The sequence below is a fragment of the Pipistrellus kuhlii genome, unplaced genomic scaffold (assembly GCF_014108245.1).
Source record: "Pipistrellus kuhlii isolate mPipKuh1 unplaced genomic scaffold, mPipKuh1.p scaffold_m20_p_8, whole genome shotgun sequence".
Classification (NCBI taxonomy): domain Eukaryota; kingdom Metazoa; phylum Chordata; class Mammalia; order Chiroptera; family Vespertilionidae; genus Pipistrellus; species Pipistrellus kuhlii.
In genome coordinates this window covers 67,639,380-67,661,070 of record NW_023425584.1, presented here as the reverse complement: position 1 = coordinate 67,661,070, position 21,691 = coordinate 67,639,380, and the positions used below count along the sequence as shown (strand labels likewise).

Sequence of the window (21,691 nt, the reverse complement as noted above, 5' to 3'; positions counted from 1 at the left end):
GTACATGCCCCTAGGCTGAAAATTGAACCCGAGACCCTCGAGTGTGCAAGCCGATGCTCTAATGACTGAGCAACACCTGCCAGGGCAATCTGCATGTAATTTTTGACTTCCCTAAAACTTAACTGCTAATAGCATAATGTTGACCAGAAACTTTACCAATAACACAGTTTGATTACCACATATTTTGTAGGTTTTATGTATTAACTACTATATTCTTACAATAAAGTAAGCTAGAGGAAAGAAATGTTAAGAAAGTCATGGAAGAAAAAATACATTTATAGTACTTATTGAAAAAAATCACATGTAAGTGGACCTGCTTAGTTCAAAACCATGTTGTTCAAGAGTCAACTGTATAATTCGTAGACCATGTTATTTATTCTATAAACCATAGGAGTTGTATTTTGAGATGGAGTTTGATCTCGTTCTTGTTCATTTGACTTCTTACTTTTCTTAGAAATTATCTCTTTCACTGTGCATTGTTTAAGGTAATGAGGATCATTTATTTCCACTTGTGAAAAACATATGAACCAAAATTGCCTAAGACTAGACTTCAGAGTCCTTTCATTTTATTTTTCAGTAAGCCCCCACATAATCCCATCTTTCACAAATAACTTAATCTATGTATTTATAATTACTTAGCACTATGTACTGGGAAGCATAGAGGGATTATATATGTTATCTTAACTCTGGATAAAATGGGATAGAAAAACAGTTAAATAAATTGAATTGATGCTTTGTTATATTTTTGGAACAGGACAAGATATTCTCAACTTTTAAAACTAACTATATTTGGTCATGCTATAATTTTCTATCCCTAGCCTATTAAAATCTCTTTGTTTTCCCCTCTGTTTTCTATTCCTAACTCTTCCTATCTTTACCCTTTTCATTCCCCTAATTTTTCTTCTTTTTTACTTCAACAGTCTGGTTTGCAGGGGAAAAACCTGGCACTTAATCAAGAACATGATCTCATTGCTTTCAGTGGCTTAGAAAAGAAACATTTTAAAGCAGTTGAAAGATTTCACTTTGGAAAGTAGGTACTGCATAACTAAGTGTGTTGTTCCCAGCAGAGCCTTGAGTAACCTCTTTCCAGCCATCCTCGTGTTTTTTCTCTTTTACATCCTGTTCAGTGAGCAATCTCCTAATTAAAACACACACACACACACACACACACACACACACACACACACAGTAAGACTTTCCTTTTGACTGTCTTGGCAGAGTATTGTTTTCTGTTCTTATGGCCTCTAAATAATACTTCCATGTTTTTATAGCATACTTGTTTCTAGGCTTCATCACCTATATATAGATGGAGTGTCATTTTTAGTTTCCTCCTACTTGCATAAACCCCCAGCCCTCTTCAGAGTTCCCTTAAGTATTTTTGAGAGTCCTTGAGTGGAATGGAACGTGCATTCAAGGAACAGAAGTGAGTATTCTTTCCCTACAGCCTCCTTGGGAAGTCCATCCCCTTCTAGCCACCCCAGTCTGGTGCCTTATCATTGCCACTGCTGCTGGGTCCTCTGTGAGGACAGTCCTCCAGGAATGCTGTCTTCAGTGCTTTCAAAGCCACCAGTCTTCAGGGTACCCAGAAGGTGCAAGGTGCAGGGCTGAGTTAAAGAGACCTGTGTCACCATCCCCCCACCTGTACCACACTGTCACACAGTCTCCAAGTCCCAGAGAAGCAGACTTTGTGCTTACAGTTTCACAGTCTCTTGAAAAGGTTTCTTATCTTTTAAATCTACCCTTTCACTCCTTCCTTCTGGGCTCAAAACCAGTTCAGAGAGCTAAATGGAAAAAGATACTATGTCACTTCTTCCATTGTTCTTATTTCATCTCACTCTCCTCACCCCCTCAACTTCCTTTATGTTCCCTCTGAAATTTCCATCTGTGAACTAAAAGGTGGAATATCATATATGTGGAGAGAGACACTGTTCTGACAGTGGCTGAATTCTTAATCAGACTTGGAATCAGCCCAGCCAACCGTTATATTTTTAAAAAAATGACTTTTAATATCTATCTATTTACCTGCTATAAATTTCAAAAGATAACAAATATGTCCAGTGAAGTTTCCTAACACCTCCATTCCTCAGTTACCAAGTTCTCCTCCCTGAGGGAATCATTATGTCATTATTACCTCATTATTTTTATTTATCCCTCCAGAAATACTTTATGCATGTATAAGTAAATATATATACTTCTTCTCCCCCACTCTCCTTTTCCGTCCTCCTCCTTTTCCCCTCTCAAAACTGATATATATTCTGCTCTTCCTTGTTCTTTTCACTTGGAGTTTGTTTCATATTAGCACATAAGGAATTTATTTTTGTGGTTGCATTGTATGCCATAACTTACTTATCTAGTCCCTTTGATGGACATTTAGGTTGTTTCTAATCTGTTCCTATTACAAATGCGGCTGCAAACAATAACATTGAACATAAGTTATTTATTTTCCTTGAGTATGAGTATATCTATAGAGTAAATCCCCAAAACATTTTCAGTTACTAAATTCTGAGGAAGTTTTGTTTTGTTTTGTTTTTGTGTCTAGTTTATATTCTAGACTTCCTTTTCAGCAAATAAACTAGCTTTATTACCACCTCATTTTCTTGATTGCTCAGGCAGTGCCCAGGTGACATGAATAAGTGGGCCAGGTGTATTGGAAAAAATAGATTTCTCTTTTGTTGTCACAGAGACCTAAGTATAAAGAATTATTTCTCTGTCATGAAAAAAACACAGTATAATCTTGGTGATAAATAGCAGTTGATACTTAGTGTCCAGAGATGGGACTGTGGTGAATTGGAGGGCGCATGCCTCATGTGAAAGGGGAAGTGCAATTTAACTCCATCGAGTTGTTGGCACAGGAGAGATTATAAACTCAGTGGTGACTCAGCCAGATGGAGAGATGCAATTTTTAAAATAAAAACAAAAGCGTCCACATTTATATTTAGTCTCCTGCAAAATACATTCATGGGATTGATCCAACTCCCTAAATCTTTATTTTATGTTCTCTGCTATTGTACATACAGAGGCAGCCCCCTAGTCTATTTCTTTAGCTCTGACTCCCACATATCCTAGTTCATTATCTGCTATCAGCTAGAAATTGGATCTAGATGTCCCATTGATTCTTAAATATTTCTCTATATCATCATTGCTCATCTTTTTAAATCTTTATTTGGAATTTCCTTCACCTTGATGTTTTCCAGGGAGAACATACAGAATAATGGGATTCTAATATCATATTTCTATTCAGTCACCGTATACTATGCCTCCAACAAGCATTTTGTGTTTTAGAGGCATAGACAGAATTTTAGCAGCCAGGCACCAAAAATACTAATATTCATTATGTTCTCTCCATGATCTCTACCGGGATTCTCTTTAGGTCTGGTCACTATTTGAAGGGGCCTTGTCATGATCATAGATATTACAAGTATTAATATAAAGCTTAGCAAGGAAGGTTTTTCTGTCTGAATTCATTTATAACATTCTTTGAATGTATTTATTCTATGATATATTAGGAAATGAATTAATAGCTTGAGCCAAATTCTCCAAACATTGGATTACTGTTCCCACTGGATCAAAAACTTACCTGGTAGAACTCTACTACTGTTTGTTTCTTGATTCCCTTTTTTTCAGAATTTCTCACTGGAAAGGGGAAAATAGTTGTCACTATCACCTCTTCCTTCTTCCTTGTCAGAGACTTGGCAACCTCCCATGCCAATCCACACAGCTTTTGGGAGATGAAAATAATTCCTTCAAGATGGTTAGAAGCTACTGCCTTAGAGGCTTTTTCTCAAATGGCAGTCACTTACTCATAATTAGAGTAATTAAAAGGTTAGAGGCACTCTAAAAAACTGAATTTTGTAAAAGAAACTGGACAATGAGTTCTTGCAGATACAGGACATGGAGGGTGGGGAGCAAGCCTTGTCCAAGCAGTTCTTGGCTAAGAGCTATCTACTTAACTCTGGATTTCTGCATACTCACAAAATTACTTTCTTATCATAGTTTAGTTTTCCAAGTAAACTCCCCTACTATTTCCAGAGAAATGTATGGATGGTCTTTCTCCCTAGCTCGTGGAGTGGGGTCTCCTCCCTATCCCAACTGGATGTTGGGGGTAGGCCATGTCATTATGATATCTTCAGAAAAAGAATTTTCTGAGACTTGCATGGGAGGATGAGTGACTTTTATTTGCATGGAGTTACACCCCTCCGTTTGTAAAGTCCCATTTCCTTTAATATAATCCCAGAAGAGGAGCAGCTGGAGATTCAACAGAGTTAGAAGCAAAGCCAGTGTCCAGAGTTTCTGTTCCAGGTAGAGCTAGATCCAGTTTAGCATTAAGCCAGTTGCAGTCCATTAGTCCATTGTGTGTGGGAGTATGAGAGCCCTGCAAGCCGGGAGCCGAACCTAGAGGCAAGAGAGCAAACCTCCTTTGTTTAGGTCACAGTGTTCTGCAAACTCATTAGTCAACAGAGCCAAATATCAACAGTACAACAATTGAAATTTCTTTTGAGAGTTACATTTTTAAAACTTAAACTTCTTCTAACACCACTTCTTCAAAATAGACTCTCCCAGGCCGTGGTATTTTGTGGAAGAGCCACACTCAAGGGGCCAAAGAGCGAATGTGGCTTGAGAGCCATAGTTTGCCAACCACGGGTTTAGGAGTTTATCCCAAATCTTCCTGCACTTGCAGTCGCCATGCCTAACTCTGGCCTCACACCTGTTCCCAGGAGTGAGTAATAGACAAACACCTTCCCCATTCCATTCATTCTTTACTGGGCATGTGTCTGAACTGCCCCTGTCTAGTCCCTTCCCCCATCTGTCAGAATGGGCTGGGGAAGTGTTAAAAACTGCAGCTTTGTGGCAAAGCTGCACAAATGGCATGCCTATAAAATTTGGCCTTCCCTTTGTTCTTTTTAGTTATTAATAAACTAGATTAATTACAACGATACAACTACTAGAAAGCAAATATTCTCAATTCCAGCCATTGCATTGTTCTCTGATAGTCTCCTTAAATCAGTTTTCTCCTAGGATGTGATAACCTTTTGGAAAGATTGGTGGTTCAGGCTAAACATTTTTTGGGTGCCTACATTAGGAGGCTTTTTTTTTTTTTTTACTTTTAACATATTTAGTCCTCATAGTGACCCCTTGAGGTGGTTATTGCCCATAATTTGCAGATATAGAAAACCAGGGCTTAGGAAGATTAATACATTTGTATAAAATCAAACTGCTAAAATTAATACATTTGTATAAAATCAAACTGGTAGAATCTGATTTTTCAAACTCAAAGCAGTCTTGCCTCAAGTCTTTTATTTGTATTATTCATTCCTATTCCCAGCTTTGCATTTTAGAAAGTTTATTTGGTTAACTATGGGTATCATGAATAAGATCGGAGATAGGGAGGGATGGAGTTGGAAACCATGGCTTATATTAATACAGCAGCAGAAAGGTCTTAAGTAAGATAGAGAAGATCACACATAAAAGAACCTGCAACGAGTGCAATTGGCACCACTTGGTTTAGTATATATTTGTGTTTTGTTTTAGTTTACCATATACTAGGAAAGAGTGCATTTTTCCAGGTATAAATTTCAGTTTAAAGTGACAACTTATTAATTCTGTGTCAAAGTTATCTAAGAATATTTGGGGATGTGGCATTGTGTATACTAGTAAACTCAGAATCTTAAGACTGAATCGCTCTCTGCTTTTGATGGAGATTATCTTTTAACCTGAATGAGCTTGATACATGTTTTTAAATATTTACTTTTATTTATATATTAACTCTTATAAAAGAAATACCAAAGAGCCTGGGATACAGATTCCCCCCCCCCCCCCCTCTTTCTCTTTTTCTGGTTAGACAATACTTTTTAAAAAATAAAATGATTTGAATCTGGAAATTATTTCAAAGATTGAAGAAGTCTTGCCACCTATAATCAGATAGAAATCTATAGTACAGAAGATGCTTTTGATAGCTAGTTATATTTGGTATCTTACAATAAGTAACCTAACATATTAATACTATGTGCTTGAGTTATCCATTATACTTTGTAATTGGCATGATAGTTTGAGAATTCATGAGCTTGTCAAGAGATACCTGTTGAAAATAATTTAGAATAAGGGATCTGAAATATATGGAGACTTTAGCAGATATATAAAATTGAGGTACACTGTTATGATTCTGGAGTGCAGGATATGATCTTGCTGGGAATGGAAGATATAGAGGAACAAAAAGAGTAGAGAAAATGTGATGGCTATCTGTAGCCTCAGGGTTTGAAGACAGGAATGTCTTTTAATAAATAAAATACATTTTAATAAATAAAAACAAATTATGCCTATCAGGTTGGGAGAGCTCAGAAGAGCCTTTTCTCTGACTTGATACTTTTGTAGGTTTCCTCAGGCAATATAAAATGTGAGCCCTAAAATGACTGGAGTAGACTGGGGAATGTGGAAAATAAGAGAAACTATTGTTGTCCTTGGGATGCTTACAGTATTATGAGTGTTGGGGTAAAAGCAAAATTTGGCTCCCTGGAATTTGTATTCCACTCTTGTTGTAGAATATTATTTGATTGGCTACCTCCTTATTTTGAATTATATATTAGCATATCCTCCTGAGATAGGGAAGGTAAAACACTTCTCCACTTCTCTTTCAGTGGAGAGCATGTGAATTCCCTCATCCTCTCCCTTCTAATCCTCGTTTCAGCACTCACTTCCTAGTAAATTGACAAGGCGATGCTTCAAAGCTAGTCTTAAGAGTAGTTGATAATGCTCTCTGAAGTACAATTTAATGGATGCTGGGAATGTCCGAAAATAACATCTCTACTAATCTGCTGATATCATAAATTCTACCATTAGCAGTTGATGCTGTTTCCTATTCTATTGGATCATTGCTAGTAAGGCCCTTGATTTAATCCCTAAGATAATTTTAGTATTTTTAGTCCTCATCTGAGGATATTTTTTCCATGGATTTTTCACATAGAGTGTTGTTCTCTCCTCTCCTTCTCTCCCTCTGCCTCTCTTTCTCTCCCTCTTTCCCTTTCTCTCTCTCTCTCTCTCTCTCTCTCTCTCTCTCTCTCTCTCTCTCTCTCTCTCTCTCACACACACACACACACACACACACACACACACACACACACACACACATATCGGTTGTCTCCCTCATGCACCCTGATTGGGGCTGGGATTAGAACCTGTAACCCAGGCACTCTTGATCACAACTAAACCCACAATACGATCCTTTAGTGCATAGGATGGCTCTCTAACCACTGAGCAATGCCAGCCAGGGAAATATTTTTTAGTAGAAATTTCCAACTGTAGGTTCTTCTCTGATTTGGTCCTTCCCTGTAGCCCTCACTTCTCTGATTTCATGTTCTGATACATTACCTTTTGCTCATGCAACTCTAGCCACATTGTTGATAGATAATTTCTGCTTCAAGGTCTTGATCTTGAATATTCTTTCCCCTATGTCTGCATGGTTTGCTTCCTAACTTCATTCAAGTCCTTACTCTATTTTAACTCTCTCACTGAGGCTTTCTCTGAGCATCTTATTTAAAATTGTAATCCTACCCACCACAATCCCTAAATTATTTCTCAGCTTAATTTTTTTCTATTGTACCTATTATGATCACAGAATTTAAGCCTTATGTGAACAGTGATTTTGTTTTGTTATTATATTTGCCAGTGCTTAGCATGTAATAAATGCTCAGTAAATATTTGTTGAAAACATAAATGAATAAATACAAGATTGTGCAAGATTGAGACATATGCCTAGAGATAGGGAAACCTAAAAATTATCTCACTGTATAGTTTTTCTTAAAAAGACAAGCATTTAATAGACCCTAAATTTTTGAATGATTGACTGGAATTTTTGCTTTTATTCATAGGTAAATTAGTATAAGCACTATCCTGGGAGCCAGGATTTCTGGCTCCTATTATCAGGGTTTTTTTTGTTTTTTTTTCATCTGTAAAGTTGAGGTGATTGGAAAACATTGTTAACATCAATTCAAGCTTAATATAAGATTTTATGATTCACTTTAGTCTAACTTAATGAAATCTCTTACTCTAACTCTACAATTATTTCATTTATTATGCATTGGGAAACTGCTGGGATAAGGAAAATGCAAAATAAGTAGGAAGATATTGGCTGTTCCAGAAATGCAGAAGCACACGTTTTGCTCTGGAAATTGCTTATCGGTGTATTATATTCTTTGCCTGCAAAAAAAGAGTACAGCTTTAAAAGTTACACAAATGAGCAATAGATCAGGGCATCTGGATTGATTCTGTGAGTAAATTTTTATATCAAAACATTTTAGGTATCTGACAATAGGAATAGTTTTTGTATGTGTTTGTTTTAGTCCAAGAGATAGTTCCTTTTTTGAATGATAGTCACATAGACTATTAAAATTATTTATAATGATGGTAGAAGACTGCCTAAGTTTTCCTATTGTATTGAACTCTGGAAAACTGTCATGGAGATGTTAAACTCATAAATTCTCAGTCTCATAATTTTAGCTACTTGGAGGGCATCAAAAGTCTTAGAGTTTGGCTCCAAGGGCTTTGTGATGTAAACCAATGACAGGAAGTCTCATTGGCCATAAAAATACTCATATTATTTACCCATCTATCAAGAGCAAAGTCGTTTCTTTGTATCCTTTCCATTTGCATTGCATTTAGTTTATAGCTGATTCTTAATAAATGCTTATCAATTGTCTTAGGAAAACGTTCCAATTGCATTATTTTAAAATTTAGTAACATAAAATCTTTTGGTGTTAATTTTTAGCATCAGAACCCTAAAGATTATTTTAGTTGAATGAGACTTGAAAATAGGCATTTTATTTTCTTTCTTCACTAATAAAAGATTTATTTACTGCTTACAATGTTGCTAGCACATCGATAGGAGCTGGAACTACAATTGATAAGAAATAATCCCTGCTCTTAAAATCTCACATTCTAGGATACAAAGTCAGATTTATGTATGAATTATAATATAGTATAGCAAGTATAATAGTAGAGGTATTTACTATGTAAGATGACTAGTTTGGAAATATTTATGAGGGGCTTTGACCAATGACTCTTAAAATAAATTTGCTTAAAGTAGACATAAAGTGCTTCTCCTATCCTGGACCTAATTTGCCTTCAATTATGAATAACCAATTAAATCTATTTAGGTTGGGATGTTGGTATGGGAAAAAATAGGTGTTATTGTGGGTGATATTATGTTCAAAATTATCTTTATGCCTAAACATTGTATTCACCTAAACATTGTAATCCTACAATGAGAGATACAGCATTGCATTATTAGAGTTCTCTTTTGTCCTCTAGACCAGTAGTTTCCGAGTAGAATTACCTAGGGAGCTATTTAAAAATATGTTTGGACCTCCACCTCCAGTTATTTGGATTCAGTAGGTCCAGAGTTGGCTAGGGTTTCTGTGCTTTTAAAAGACATCCACGTGTCCATGCCTCTGGTTCTCTTTTGTTAGTTTATTTTGTTCATTAGATTCCACGTATAGGTGAGATCATATGGTATTGTCTTTCTCTAACTGGCTTGTTTAACCTAGCATAATAATCTCCAACTTCATCCATGCTGATGCAAAGGCTTAACTTTCTTCTTCAGTAAAGTTTATCAGTAACCTCCTATTAATAGGGATATGTGTATTTTTATTTTCAGGTTATATAATTATCTTAGAATGGAAAAAAAGGAAGGAACAAATTAAGGACAACATAAAAAACCACTACATAGCTGAAAGCAGTCAAAACCTAGAATTCCTGTATTAGACTATCGTAGTAAATTCTGGAGAGCATGTGGCAGGCAGTCATGTAGCTCTTCTGATTGTGTTTATTGATAAAGCTTTAAGGTCACCTAGCAGTGAAGTATAGTCATCTAGAGCAGTGCTTGCCAACCTTTCGGACCTCACGGACCACTCGTTGGTGACCGCTCATCTAGAGACTCCTTTTCAGAAGCCATAAAGGAACTATGGTGGGAGTGTGTGTGTGTTTTCAAAAAAAAAAAAAAAAAAAAAAAAAAGCTGAGTTTAGGGAAGGGGAGCCTGGGAAAGGAAAGCCTGGTTCAGTTACATCATACATGTTTCACTACTGCTTCTTGAATTAATATGCCAAAGACTTACCTGAAAATTTAATACACACAAAAATGACTTGGTGATGGGAGAAAGGAATGATTTTAGATTCAGAACAGGAGAACTAATAGTTCCCTGTGTCCTGCTCTTGTTAGGCACTTTGGAGGAGTCTTGTGTTGAATTTGGTGAGTCACTTTTTAAGATAAGAAAGGATAACGGCAAATAAAACCATGCCAATCTAGAATCAAGACCTGGGAGTATTTTGCATGGCAACTCTTTGCAAAGATTATGCAGATATTAAAAGGCTGCCTGTGGAAGATAAAGAAGAATTTAGTCTTTATTGATTTAACCAGATGAATGGGTTGAAGTTACAAGAAACAGTTTTAAAATCATAAAAGGAAGATGGTTAGCAGTAAAACTCCATTAAACTTCCCTGTCATTGGAAATGTAGAGAAAGCTATATAAGTATCCATAGATCTTTAGAAATTTAACAAGTAGTATATGTAATAACTCTTTTGGAATAGAAATTGCCATATGCGACAATTTAATCATGAATCATAATGAGTAAAATAATGCAAACATCATTAGAAATGTTTTAAAAAGCATCATCAGATATTTAAGAGTAAATCTGTTGTTCAGTTTGTTTCATAGTACCTGTTACAGTTAAACCTTTGCTCCAGAGAATGAAAATAAATAGTATACCTAATCTTGTATTTTGAAGAAAGGTGAAACCTAACATAAGTACTTCAACTATAGCTTCAGCTCTAATAAGAAAAGGAAGTTTATTAGCTGATTGACCTTGGGCAAGTAGTGTTCTGTCTTAATTACCTACCTCAAGGGACTGTGAGATTAAATGAGTTTGTATGTCTAAAGCACTTACCCAGTGAGTGTCTGGCCCAGGGAAGTATTCATTAAATAAGTTTAATTTACTATTTTAAACTTCCTAGAGGCATTACTTGAGAGATTAATATATTAATCTTGAGTTTTAAAATCCAAACATCAGTGGTTCTGTTTTCTTCACATGTCACCAACCATTCTTCATCTTAAACTCTGCATGTCCTCTCAAATCAAAGCTAATTGTGTCAGACCTCATTTATCTGGCATTGTTTAAGGGAAAGAAAAAAATGCTTGACATAAGTGAAAAGAACTTCTGGTTAACTCCCTAAAATGTAAACTTTTCTTTTAACCATTTCACATTTCAGAAACAAATGTATCACATACTACTTTGCTGCCTTTTTGCAACAAAATTCCTGAACATTATTCTTCTTGTTGTGTCATTGTTACGTGTATGTACAGGGTGGGGCAAAAGTAGGTGTACAGTTGTTCATATAGAAGATAATTAGTAATAATACAAGAATAAATTCTGTGTTTCACATATTCACAAGTGTAAGCCTAGTGTTGCCCAACCCTGAATTTACAACTAAATAGTTTCGGTTTATTTTTTTTCTTTTAAGGAAGCTATCATTTTTCCTGTGAAAAAGCCTTTTCCCCAACCCATTTCTAAGTTTTCATGTCTAATCTACCGTGGATTTGGAAACCAGCTATTACAACTTTCTAATAGTTGTATGTTTAGAATGACAAAATGTGTGGAATATCCTTGGAAATATCTGGGGAGCAGGGAGGGGATTTATTCATTAGTCAGGCTGGATAATGGGTTCATACATGTTTATAACTCAGTTCTTTCTGTCCTTGTACATGTTTGCAAACTTCCATAAAAAAAAAGTTTCTAAAAACCACATTAAACTTATATGTTAGATATATGCAAGTCTATGTACATTTATTTCTTATCTTTGTAAGGATTCACAGGAATCTTAATAGTATATATCTTTGAACAGAAAGACTCAGAGGTAAGGGGTAGGGATGTTCACTTTGTATTTGTTATGGTGGAGTTTTTGTAATGTCCATGTATTATGTTTATTATATATTTGCGTGTGTTTTTCTAGTCCAGAAGAAGGTTTACTTCCTCGTCTATAAATTGGAAGTAGTAATAATATCTAACTCATGGGATCGTGAGACTTGTGTACCTCTGTATTTTAACATATTTCTTGTTTTATTTTAAATACATATTTCAGATGGATAATACTAGGTTCTGTGTGAAGTGCTAAAAGATAAATGAAAGGGCTCTAACAGCTAAAACTTGTAAGAAATCTTTTTGGTATCCAAATCTGGGCTTAAGGATCTTACTAATTGGTATTTGCATTGATGGCTTGCTTACTGCCCATGCTATAGCTAACTCTTTACTCTTATGTTTTCTTTTCTTCCCAAAGCCTTACACTCCTTTCTTAAGTCTTTGTTTCTTGAGTTAAATATTCTGCCCTTTGTTTACCATTATTGAGTGAAACAGAAACATGCTCAACTGCACAATGTAAATTCGATTGTAAACCACCACTGGCATACTGGATTCACAATTAAGCATTTCCCGAAGGTGGGTGCCTCTTTGGGAGGCAATTGGATGAAATCTGTCTATCCTAATTAAGTGTATATACTCTTTGTCATAACAATTTCTTTGCTGGGAATTTATCCTAAAGTTATACTCACATGTGTACAAAGCTGTATGAAAAAATTGTGGCTGGTGTCTGGGTGGAATAGAAAAATAGAGTTCAGTGTGGGAGGCAGGCATCTTTTGTGTGTCTTTTGAAGTTCACCTTTTCTTTTACCTTATACATTCAACTATGTTTTATGTTAAACAGAAAAACTAGGGTAAAAAGAGCCTTTTTACTACCTATGTGTAACACAGCATCCACAGGTTTTACTCCCAGTGAATTTTCTGGGTTGTATTTTTCTTTTTTCTTTTCAAGGGTCAGCAATGCTGATAGTAGGCTTCATCATTGTTTGAGCTGACTTTGTGTAGGATTTGACAACCCTAAACTAATCATTTGATAATTGAGTCCATTTCTGATAATAAGAACTTTTATAATTTCATTACATAAATGTATGCACTTATCAATTTCAGAGTTGCATTTGTCCTTTCTTTTAAGAAACACACATTTTGCCAAGACCGGTTTGGCTCAATGGATAGAGCGTCGGCTTGGGGACTGAAGGGTCCCGGGTTCGATTATGATCAAGGGCATGTACCTTGGTTGCGGGCATATCCCCGGTGGGGGATGTGCAAGAGGCAGCTGATCGATGACTCTCTCTCATCGATGTTTCTAACTCTCTATCTCTCTCCCTTCCCCTCTGTACAAAATCAATAAAATATGTTTAAAAAAAAAAAAAGAAACACACATTTTAATTGATTTTTAGAGAGCGAGGAAAGGAGAGGCGGGAGAGAAAGAGAAAGATCAATGTGAGAGTGAAGCATAGGCTGCACCCTGAATGCCCCTTACCAGGGATCAAACCCACAATCTGGGCAGGTGCCCTCACCTGGAATTCAACCAGTGACCTTTTTGTGCCAGGGACGATGCCCAACCAACTGAGCTATACCAGCCAGGGTGCATTTATCTTTTTAAATCTATATTTATTAAACATACCCATCCTTCACTTCAACTTCATTTCCTTTTTCTCTCCGTGCTTATATACTTAGATATATGTGTATTTATTTGTGGGTATGTACATAGTTAGATATACAGGATGTTCCAAAAATGTTGAAAATGAAATGTATTTTAATAAACACTGCCTTTACAATTACTCAAAGTGTGCGCATATTTTTGGGGTGGCACCCTATATGTTGCCAGATTACTTTCCAAAAGGATGTCATAATTAACATTTAGATCAGTGAAATACAAGTTTCTTCTTGAGATATTATCAATCTTTTAAATTTTTGCCAAAGTGATACAGTCAAATCTCAGTTCTCAAATATCTCCCGTCTTGAACAATTCGGCTGTTGACCAAGTTGTTTTTGAAAAAAGTGTCTCCATTAAATCTCCACCAGACAAACCTTTCTTGCTAATACATCAGCATGACAAAAAACATCTCTCAGGCCACAGAGAGAATGGGCCAGGATGAGTTTACAGCTAAACCTTGCCTTGCTAACATCTTAGAAAATGGTGCTGTGAACATTTTTGTGGATTTTTTGTTTGTTTGTTTTTGCTTTTGTCACTGGCTAAATGGATGATTAGCACAATTTTAAAACATAACAGAGTGCTAATGTTTCTAGGGGTGCAAAAGAAACAATGATCACAGGTAAGTGAAGAGGTAGAAAACTATTGTTGAATTGGATAAGCAAAAAGCAGTTAACCAGTGACAGCATTTGGGAGGCAGTGATATGAAAAAGTGAAGATGCTGCATACTGACTTCCGAAAAAATACCCCTGTTATGAGTGCTGAAAGTGACTCCTTTAAGGCTAGTAGGTGGTAGTTCGATAAATTTAGGAAGTGTTTGTTTATAGATAAATAGTACATTAGACGTGTATTACATATAAGAAAGGTTACAGTGGAATCATTTGGGGTCTGGAATGAATTAGCTCAATTTACACTATTTCTAATGGGGGGAAAAATGAATTTTGTTTTCAAACAAATTGCTTCTTGAACAGCCTTCCTGAACAAATTTAAGTTTGAGAACCAAGGTTCCACTGTTATTTCATTGTTAAACTAATTTCTGTTTCACTGCTTTCAAGTAAGTCTGAGTGTTGTTGTTTTTATAAACTAGACAACTTGGATCTATGCTTTTTCTCAACATGTCAGATATATATATATATATATATATATATTTTTCTTCTTCTTATTTACCGGTACTCACTTCTTTGGTTTGTAGTTTTTTTCCATAATAGGAAATTTTAAACTTCTTATATCTACCTTTTAAAGTTCCTGCTTTTTATTAAGAATGTTTGGAAGGCGTATCATCTTCTAAATTTTGTTGTAGAATATATCGCTGTTATTTTTTTTATATTTGTTTTAATTCCAGGTGGAGGTTATTTATATATATACTAGAGGCCCAGTGCACGACGTTCGTGCACTTGGGTGGGGGGGTCCCTCAGCCCAACCTGTGCCCTCTCACAGTCTGGAAGCCCTTGTGGGATGTCGGACATCCTTAGCGCTGCCCCAGAGGCTGGAGAGGCTCCTGCACCACCGCTGCTGTGCTCCCCAGCCATGAGCCGGGTTTTTGACTGAGTGGCGCTCCCCCTGTGCGAGCACACCAACCACCAGGGGGCAGCTCCTGCATTGAACATCTGCCCCTGGTGGTCAGTGCGCATCATAGTGACCAGTTGTTGCGCCATTTGGTCGATATGCATATTACCCCTTTATTGTATAGAATATATAATTTATGATAAAAATCTATTTTTTTTGGCCAAAACCGGTTTGGCTCAATGGATAGAGCGTCTGCTTGGGGACTAAGGGGTCCTGGGTTCGAATCCGGTCAAGGGCATGTACCTTGATTGCGGGCATAACCCCAGTAGGGAGTGTGCAAGAGGCAGCTGATTGATGACTCTCTCTCATCGATGTTTCTAACTCTCCCTCTCTGTACAAAATCAATAAAATATATATTTTTTTAAATCTAATTTTTTGCAACATAATAATTAGTTTTGTGATGATCATTTAAGAAAAATTATTTTTTTCTGCTGAAATAAAATTCAACCTTTGACTTGTACATTTTCTCATATGTGCTGGAATATACAGGGTGGGGCAAAAATAGGTTTACAGTTGTGAGTACACATAACAGTTTATCCTTGTATTATTATTTATTAATGATTGTATTTTACATATGACAACTATAAACCTACTTTTGACCCACCCTGTATATTTAAGTTATTTATTCTGTTCCACTTATCTATGTGTCTATTCCTATGCATGTGTCATATTGATTTTAATATATTTCAGTATCTGGTCAATGAAGTCCACTTTTGCTTTTCTCCTTTTCAGTTTTTGGTGGTTCTTGGACTTTCTTCTTTATAGCTTTAAGATCTTATATTGAAATTTTAAAATCCATTGGGGTTATTTCTCAATATAGTGATATATATATATATATATATATATATATACACACACACACACACACACACACACACACACATACACACACACACACATACATACATATGGGGAAAAGTTAATACTGTGAATGAATTATTCTTCTAGGTGTTTCCTGCTAAACTAGGGGAAATTTTTATAAATTTTAAGTGTATTACATCATACCTCAGTTTATTGTTTTGATTTTAGTTTTCTTTTACTAGAATTGTTTGCGTTTTCTATGTATCCCATCAGATCATTAGCTAAAGGTAATTTTTTCTCTTTCATTCCAGTGCTTGTGTGTACTATAGTCTTTAAGTCAGTGTTGAATTATAAAGGGCTTAGTGGGCTTCCTGCTCTAATTCCTAACTTTATTCATTTGATTTGTTAAATAATTAATAACATTTATGTGGTTAAAATAATTTTGAAACTTTCCTGTGAACAGTCTCCTTCCTATCCCGCCCCTATATGTCCATTTTGTACCCTGTTTTCAGCCTAACCACTCTTGTTGGATCTCTTCCATAGATCACAAAATTTCCATATATTAATAGAAAAAATCTACATGCACATTTCTCTCTCTCTCTACATAGATAGATAGATAGATAGATAGATAGATATAGATTGTGTGTGTGTGTGTGTGTAATCTTAATTTTATTTGAAATAGTTTTAGTGTGTTTTGCTTTTCAGGGTACTTGCTATTGTTCTTTTTTCAAAAAAAAATGTTTAATTTTTTTCTATTGCTTTCTATAGAGTTTTTATTGAAAATAGTTGCTGAGCCGAAACCGGTTTGGTTCAGTGGATAGAGCGTCGGCCTGCAGACTAAAGGGTCCCAGGTTCGATTCCGGTCAAGGGCATGTACCTTGGTTGCGGGCACATCCCCAGTGGGGGGTGTGCAAGAGGCAACTGATTGATGTTTCTAACTCTCTATCCCTCTTTCTTCCTCTCTGTAAAAAAATCAATAAAATATATATTTTAAAAATAGTTGCTGAATTTTACCAGATGCCTTTTTAGCACCTGATATTAATCACAGGATTTTTTTTTCCTCCTTAATATGTTGGTATATTGGCTTATGTTAAACCACTCTTCCATTTCAGCAATAAATTACATCAACATAATTTTTTTTGGTTATGTGGCTGGACTTCATTGTCTAATTTGATTTTTTACTTAGAATTTCTACATTTAACTTTTAAGTGAAATTGTTTTATAGTATGTTTTGTATACTAACTACCTTTATTAGATTTGGTATTGAGTTATTCTGACTTCATAGAATGAATTGGAACATTTTTCTGTCTTTTTCTATGATTCAGTACTATTTGAATTATGTTCTTGAAAGATTAAGAATCTGCTGAGAACCCAGCTGGTCTTGATGTCTGTTTCTGTAGTAGATTTTTAATTATCTTTAATTTATGGTATTTAGTTTGCTCTGTTTTATAAACATCTCATAATCTTGTTTAACTGTTCTTTTGCTCTGGAATTTTCCTCCAATGATTCTCACCTCCCTTCACCTTGCTTTGGTGCAAATCTTATTCTGTAGATAACAGCTGAGATCTCATTCTGAGTTTTCCCAGTTCTTTATAACATAAATTAATTTCTAACTTGTTATTCTCATAAACTTTGTATTTTTAGTGTATTCACATTATGCCTGTTATTAGTGACCTGGTGCACAGATTTGTGCACATTGAAGGGAAATCAGGGGCATGCAGGCTGGGAGCCGCACCAGCGTGCCTGGGGAGTTTCCACGTTCCCATGAGCCACCAGGAAGTCACGTGGGGAGTCTGTTCTCCTCCCCGTAACTTCCTGAAGAAGTATTTCCAAATGTCCCTTCTGCAGCCAAGGTTGTGCCTTGCCAGCTAGTAGACACCTTGGGCCTTGCTGAATGCTTTCTACTGCTTGAAGCCAGATAAGAGATGTTCTGAGGTGAACAATACAAAGTTGGGGATCTTGGTGGCCGAGGGTGCTCTGTTGCCCTCACCCCCATCCTTCAGATCCATCTCTCTGACTTTTACCTCGATTGTCAGTTGCTACCTTGTGGCAACTGCCTTCCTCTATAGCTCAGGGACAATCGGTAAGAGATGAGATTTGATCGTGGTGTCCAAGGCAGAATTCCAGGAGCCCAGCAGCTATATTAGGCTCATCCTGGTTACTCTGAGTGTCAGCACTTCAACTGTTCTCCAGAGATTGTAACTGCAGGTTTATGGGGTATGAGGGATGTATCAATGCATTAAGTGGAAGGCAGCCAGGGAGGAGCCCAAGCTGGGGCCAGGTGCTGCTCCTCACCCTAGCCCCACTGCTCCTGCCACCACCACAGCTGCGATGTGGAAGCCCACTGAACACCAAGGGGCAGCTCCTGCATTGAGTGTCTGCCCCCTGGTGGTCAGTGTGTGTCATAGCAACCAGTTGTTCAGTCTTAATGGTCAATTAGGCATACACACACACACACACACACACACACTCACTCTTAGAGGCCTCGTACACAACACTCGAGCACTGGGGGAGCACGTTCCTCAGCCTGGCCTAGAACCCCTCGGGGGATGTCCACCTGCCATGGAGGCAGGAGAGGCTCCCACCAAGGCCGCTGCCTTTTCCAGCAATGAGCTCAGTTTCTAGCTGAGCAGTGCTCCCCCTACGGGAGCACACTGACCACCCGGGGGCAGCTCCTGCTTTGGGCATCTGCACCCTGGTGGTCAGTGTGTGTCATAACAACCAGTTGTTCTGCCGTTCTGTCGATTTGAATATTAGGGTTTTATTATTGTATATAGGATATTATAGGTATGTGTGTTTTTTATTTTACCCTCCCCCATAGGTTAATAAGCCCCTATACTGCTGGGATCATATCTTACTGATGACCTTATACCAATGCCAGCCTACCTAGCTACTTAAGTATATTTTAACTGAATTTGAGCAAGAGTGAAAACTGTGTATTGACCAGTAACCAGTTTTGTGGCTTGGTGTTGCTGTTTTGTCTAGGACAGTGGTCAGCAAACTGCGGCTTGCAAGCCGTGTTTTGCCGCTCTGTTGACTAATGAGTTTGCCAACCACTGCTAGGGAAAAACACTTAAAAACATTTTAATAATGTACTAATGTCTTTAACCTCAAGTCAAACAAGTGGGGTAAGGGTAAAGCCTTACGCAGTGTTCGGCAAACTCATTAGTCAACAGAGCGGCAAACCACTGGTATAGGAAATGCAATCAGTAACATTTTCAGTAGATTTCTTTGTATTATGTATCTACTTTTTTAGGACAGGTATTTTTTAAGTCAGCAAGAAAATGAAGTACAGCAGGAACTTCATTAAAGCTACAATTTAAGATAGCCAAATGTGAAAGGTTTCTAACTTCACTTGGAACATTTTGCATATATCATTAGTCACTGTTAGACATTTTGATCTCACTTAATATAGTTCAGTGCTGAATGTGTATTTTAATGTGCGAGTTTTTGACATCAACATTTTTAACTTTCGTCTAATTTATAATCTTAACTTTGAGTTAATGGAAATATTTGCCTCTATAGATTGTGGTTTGAAACTGCTAATATGTTCAGGCAGTAATACATGATCTTTAGCTCCTAAACCATGAATAGTAGATTTCATTTTTTGTTAAGATCTATGTCTGAATTGAAAGGGGTCAAAGTGTCTGAAATGGAGAATGAAGTAGTAGAATGCTAATCAGAAAATGAAAGTACTAGACTCAGTCCTTCCATTATTAATGTATACTGTATTCTGTAACCTAAATGCAGTATACAGTAGGTATTCATCGTTTTTAAAGTTGGTGGTAATAGCCCCTGCTACTCGATAGTTTGTGAAGTACTTCATCACCACTATTTGTGTTGATGTTAAAATGTTTTAACTTTGTGTAGTTTGTTGAATTAGTTGTCTATTATACCTGTTTGATTGATGAGGAAATTGAGACTTAGAGAAATAAAGTCACTCAACATTTGGCTAGCAGTAAAATAAGTAATATATTTTATTTAAATATAGAATCTACCACACAGTTAAGACCTTTAGCTACAATCATGCTGTGGAATGATTTTGTTTAAAGGACTCTATGTAAATGTACTGATGTTATTATCAAAGAGTTATCTTGAATGTCACTATTGTATATTAGATGGTGTCTGGTAACAGAAGAAAACACTAGGGTTTGATTTTCATTATATTTTCTAGAAAAAAAACCACACATATTTTTATTGATTTCAAAGAGGAAGGGAGAGGGAGAGATAGAAACACCAATGATGAGGGAGAAGAATTTATTGGCTGCCTCTAGCACACCCCACATGGGATCAAGCCCACAACTGGGCATATGTCGATGCTTAACCACTGAGCTATGGGTGCCAGGCTCAATACTTTTTCCAAGTGAATAATTTTGAAAACGATCACTAGTATTTTTCTATTTTTAAATTTTTGCTTTAAACCAATGTCTTATTTCAAAATAATTTTAAAGACATGATTAACTGATGTTAATTGTTCATATCCTTGAGTTATATAATTAAAATTTTAATTCAATACTTGATTAACAACTAATTCTGGATTTTCTGTCTTTATTTACAGAATGGTAAATAGCGCTGATCATCTCTAGAAAGGATATTACTTCACCTCATGTAAAGTATGCTCAATTCCCTCCCAGTAGTGTAAGTATCTAGTCCTCTTAATTTTTGTCTAGTCAATTGTTTTCAATAAAGTTACAAATCATTGTGATTATTATTTTTAAAAAGATAGCAGACATTTGTAGATTGAAAGAATTTTTTTTTAATAATCTTGTGGTAATTTTTTTGGAGAATTTTCAAATCTATCAGTTTTCTCTTTTACAATTTCTGTTTTTAACTTTGAAGTCTGACATTAAGTTTGAACATAAAATTACTCTGCTTATTATTTTAATCTGCTTAATAGCCTAGAAACGTGAAATAGATGTTTAGCCATTTGAAAAAGCTAGTGTTAGATTCCTTGTGACAAGCAGAATATTAGAAGCATGTTACCTTAATACTGCCTTTTATAGTATTAAGTGCAAACTCCTAATACCTTAGCCGTTTCCTTTACCTACTGGGGATAATCATGTAGTTAAGCCTGTTAGCTAATGTAGTTGCTAGCCTTTCTTTCAAGTCAGGCAAAAAATACTTACAAATTGAGGTAGTGGCATTATATTGAGAGATTTTTTTGTGCTAGAATATGAACTGTAACCACTAGTTCATATTAAATAGTCCTCTGAATAAAAGTATTCTGGGAATTTCAGATATTAGAGAAGATAAAGTATCTATTAGCTCATTAAGTGCATCTTTAGAGTCTCATACAGAGTGCCTTTAGCATAAGTATTTTCTAAAATATGATGCAGTTTCTGTTTGGATTAAATTCTTTCCATTTTGGCTGACAGTTCTATAATCCAGTAAGTAGACATTAAGATTGGTTTTTCTATTATTTACGTTCTTCATTAAAATTTCTTTTTCCTCTCATTGACACTATCATGTACGGAAAAGTTTCTGGAATAGGCCTAGAGATGTAAATTGCAACCTGAGTTTATACTAAGTGGTTGTGTCCTTGGGAAGTGGGAAGGCACTGCACCCTACTCCTACTCCTACTCCTTTTTTTTTTTTTTTAATGACTTATTTTAAATGGCTATTCTTATAGCCATTAGAATGTAAGCATCATGACACCAGGATTTTTTGCTGATATGTTCCTTGTTGCATCCTGTGTGTCTCATACAGGGTTTGACACATATCAAGCACTCAATAAATCTTAGCTGAATTAATGATTTTTGTCTAACTGGTCTC

The 21,691-nt window shown here is 36.2% G+C and overlaps 1 protein-coding gene across 19 annotated transcripts in view; it reads left to right on the top strand.

The window, feature by feature from the left end:
* The window catches only part of HMBOX1 (homeobox containing 1), a 162,862-nt gene that overhangs the window by 38,049 nt on the left and 103,122 nt on the right, over positions 1 to 21,691 (top strand). For 18 of the 19 annotated variants that reach the window (XM_036423538.2, XM_036423547.2, XM_036423535.2 and 15 more), the window contains exon 2: positions 20,478 to 20,557. In XM_036423538.2, coding sequence (XP_036279431.1) covers positions 20,535 to 20,557 — 23 coding nt within the window. In that variant the 5' untranslated portion in view covers positions 20,478 to 20,534. Of the gene's footprint in view, positions 1 to 20,477; positions 20,558 to 21,691 lie in introns of those variants that run through there. The other variant, XM_036423536.2, reaches the window with a different exon arrangement.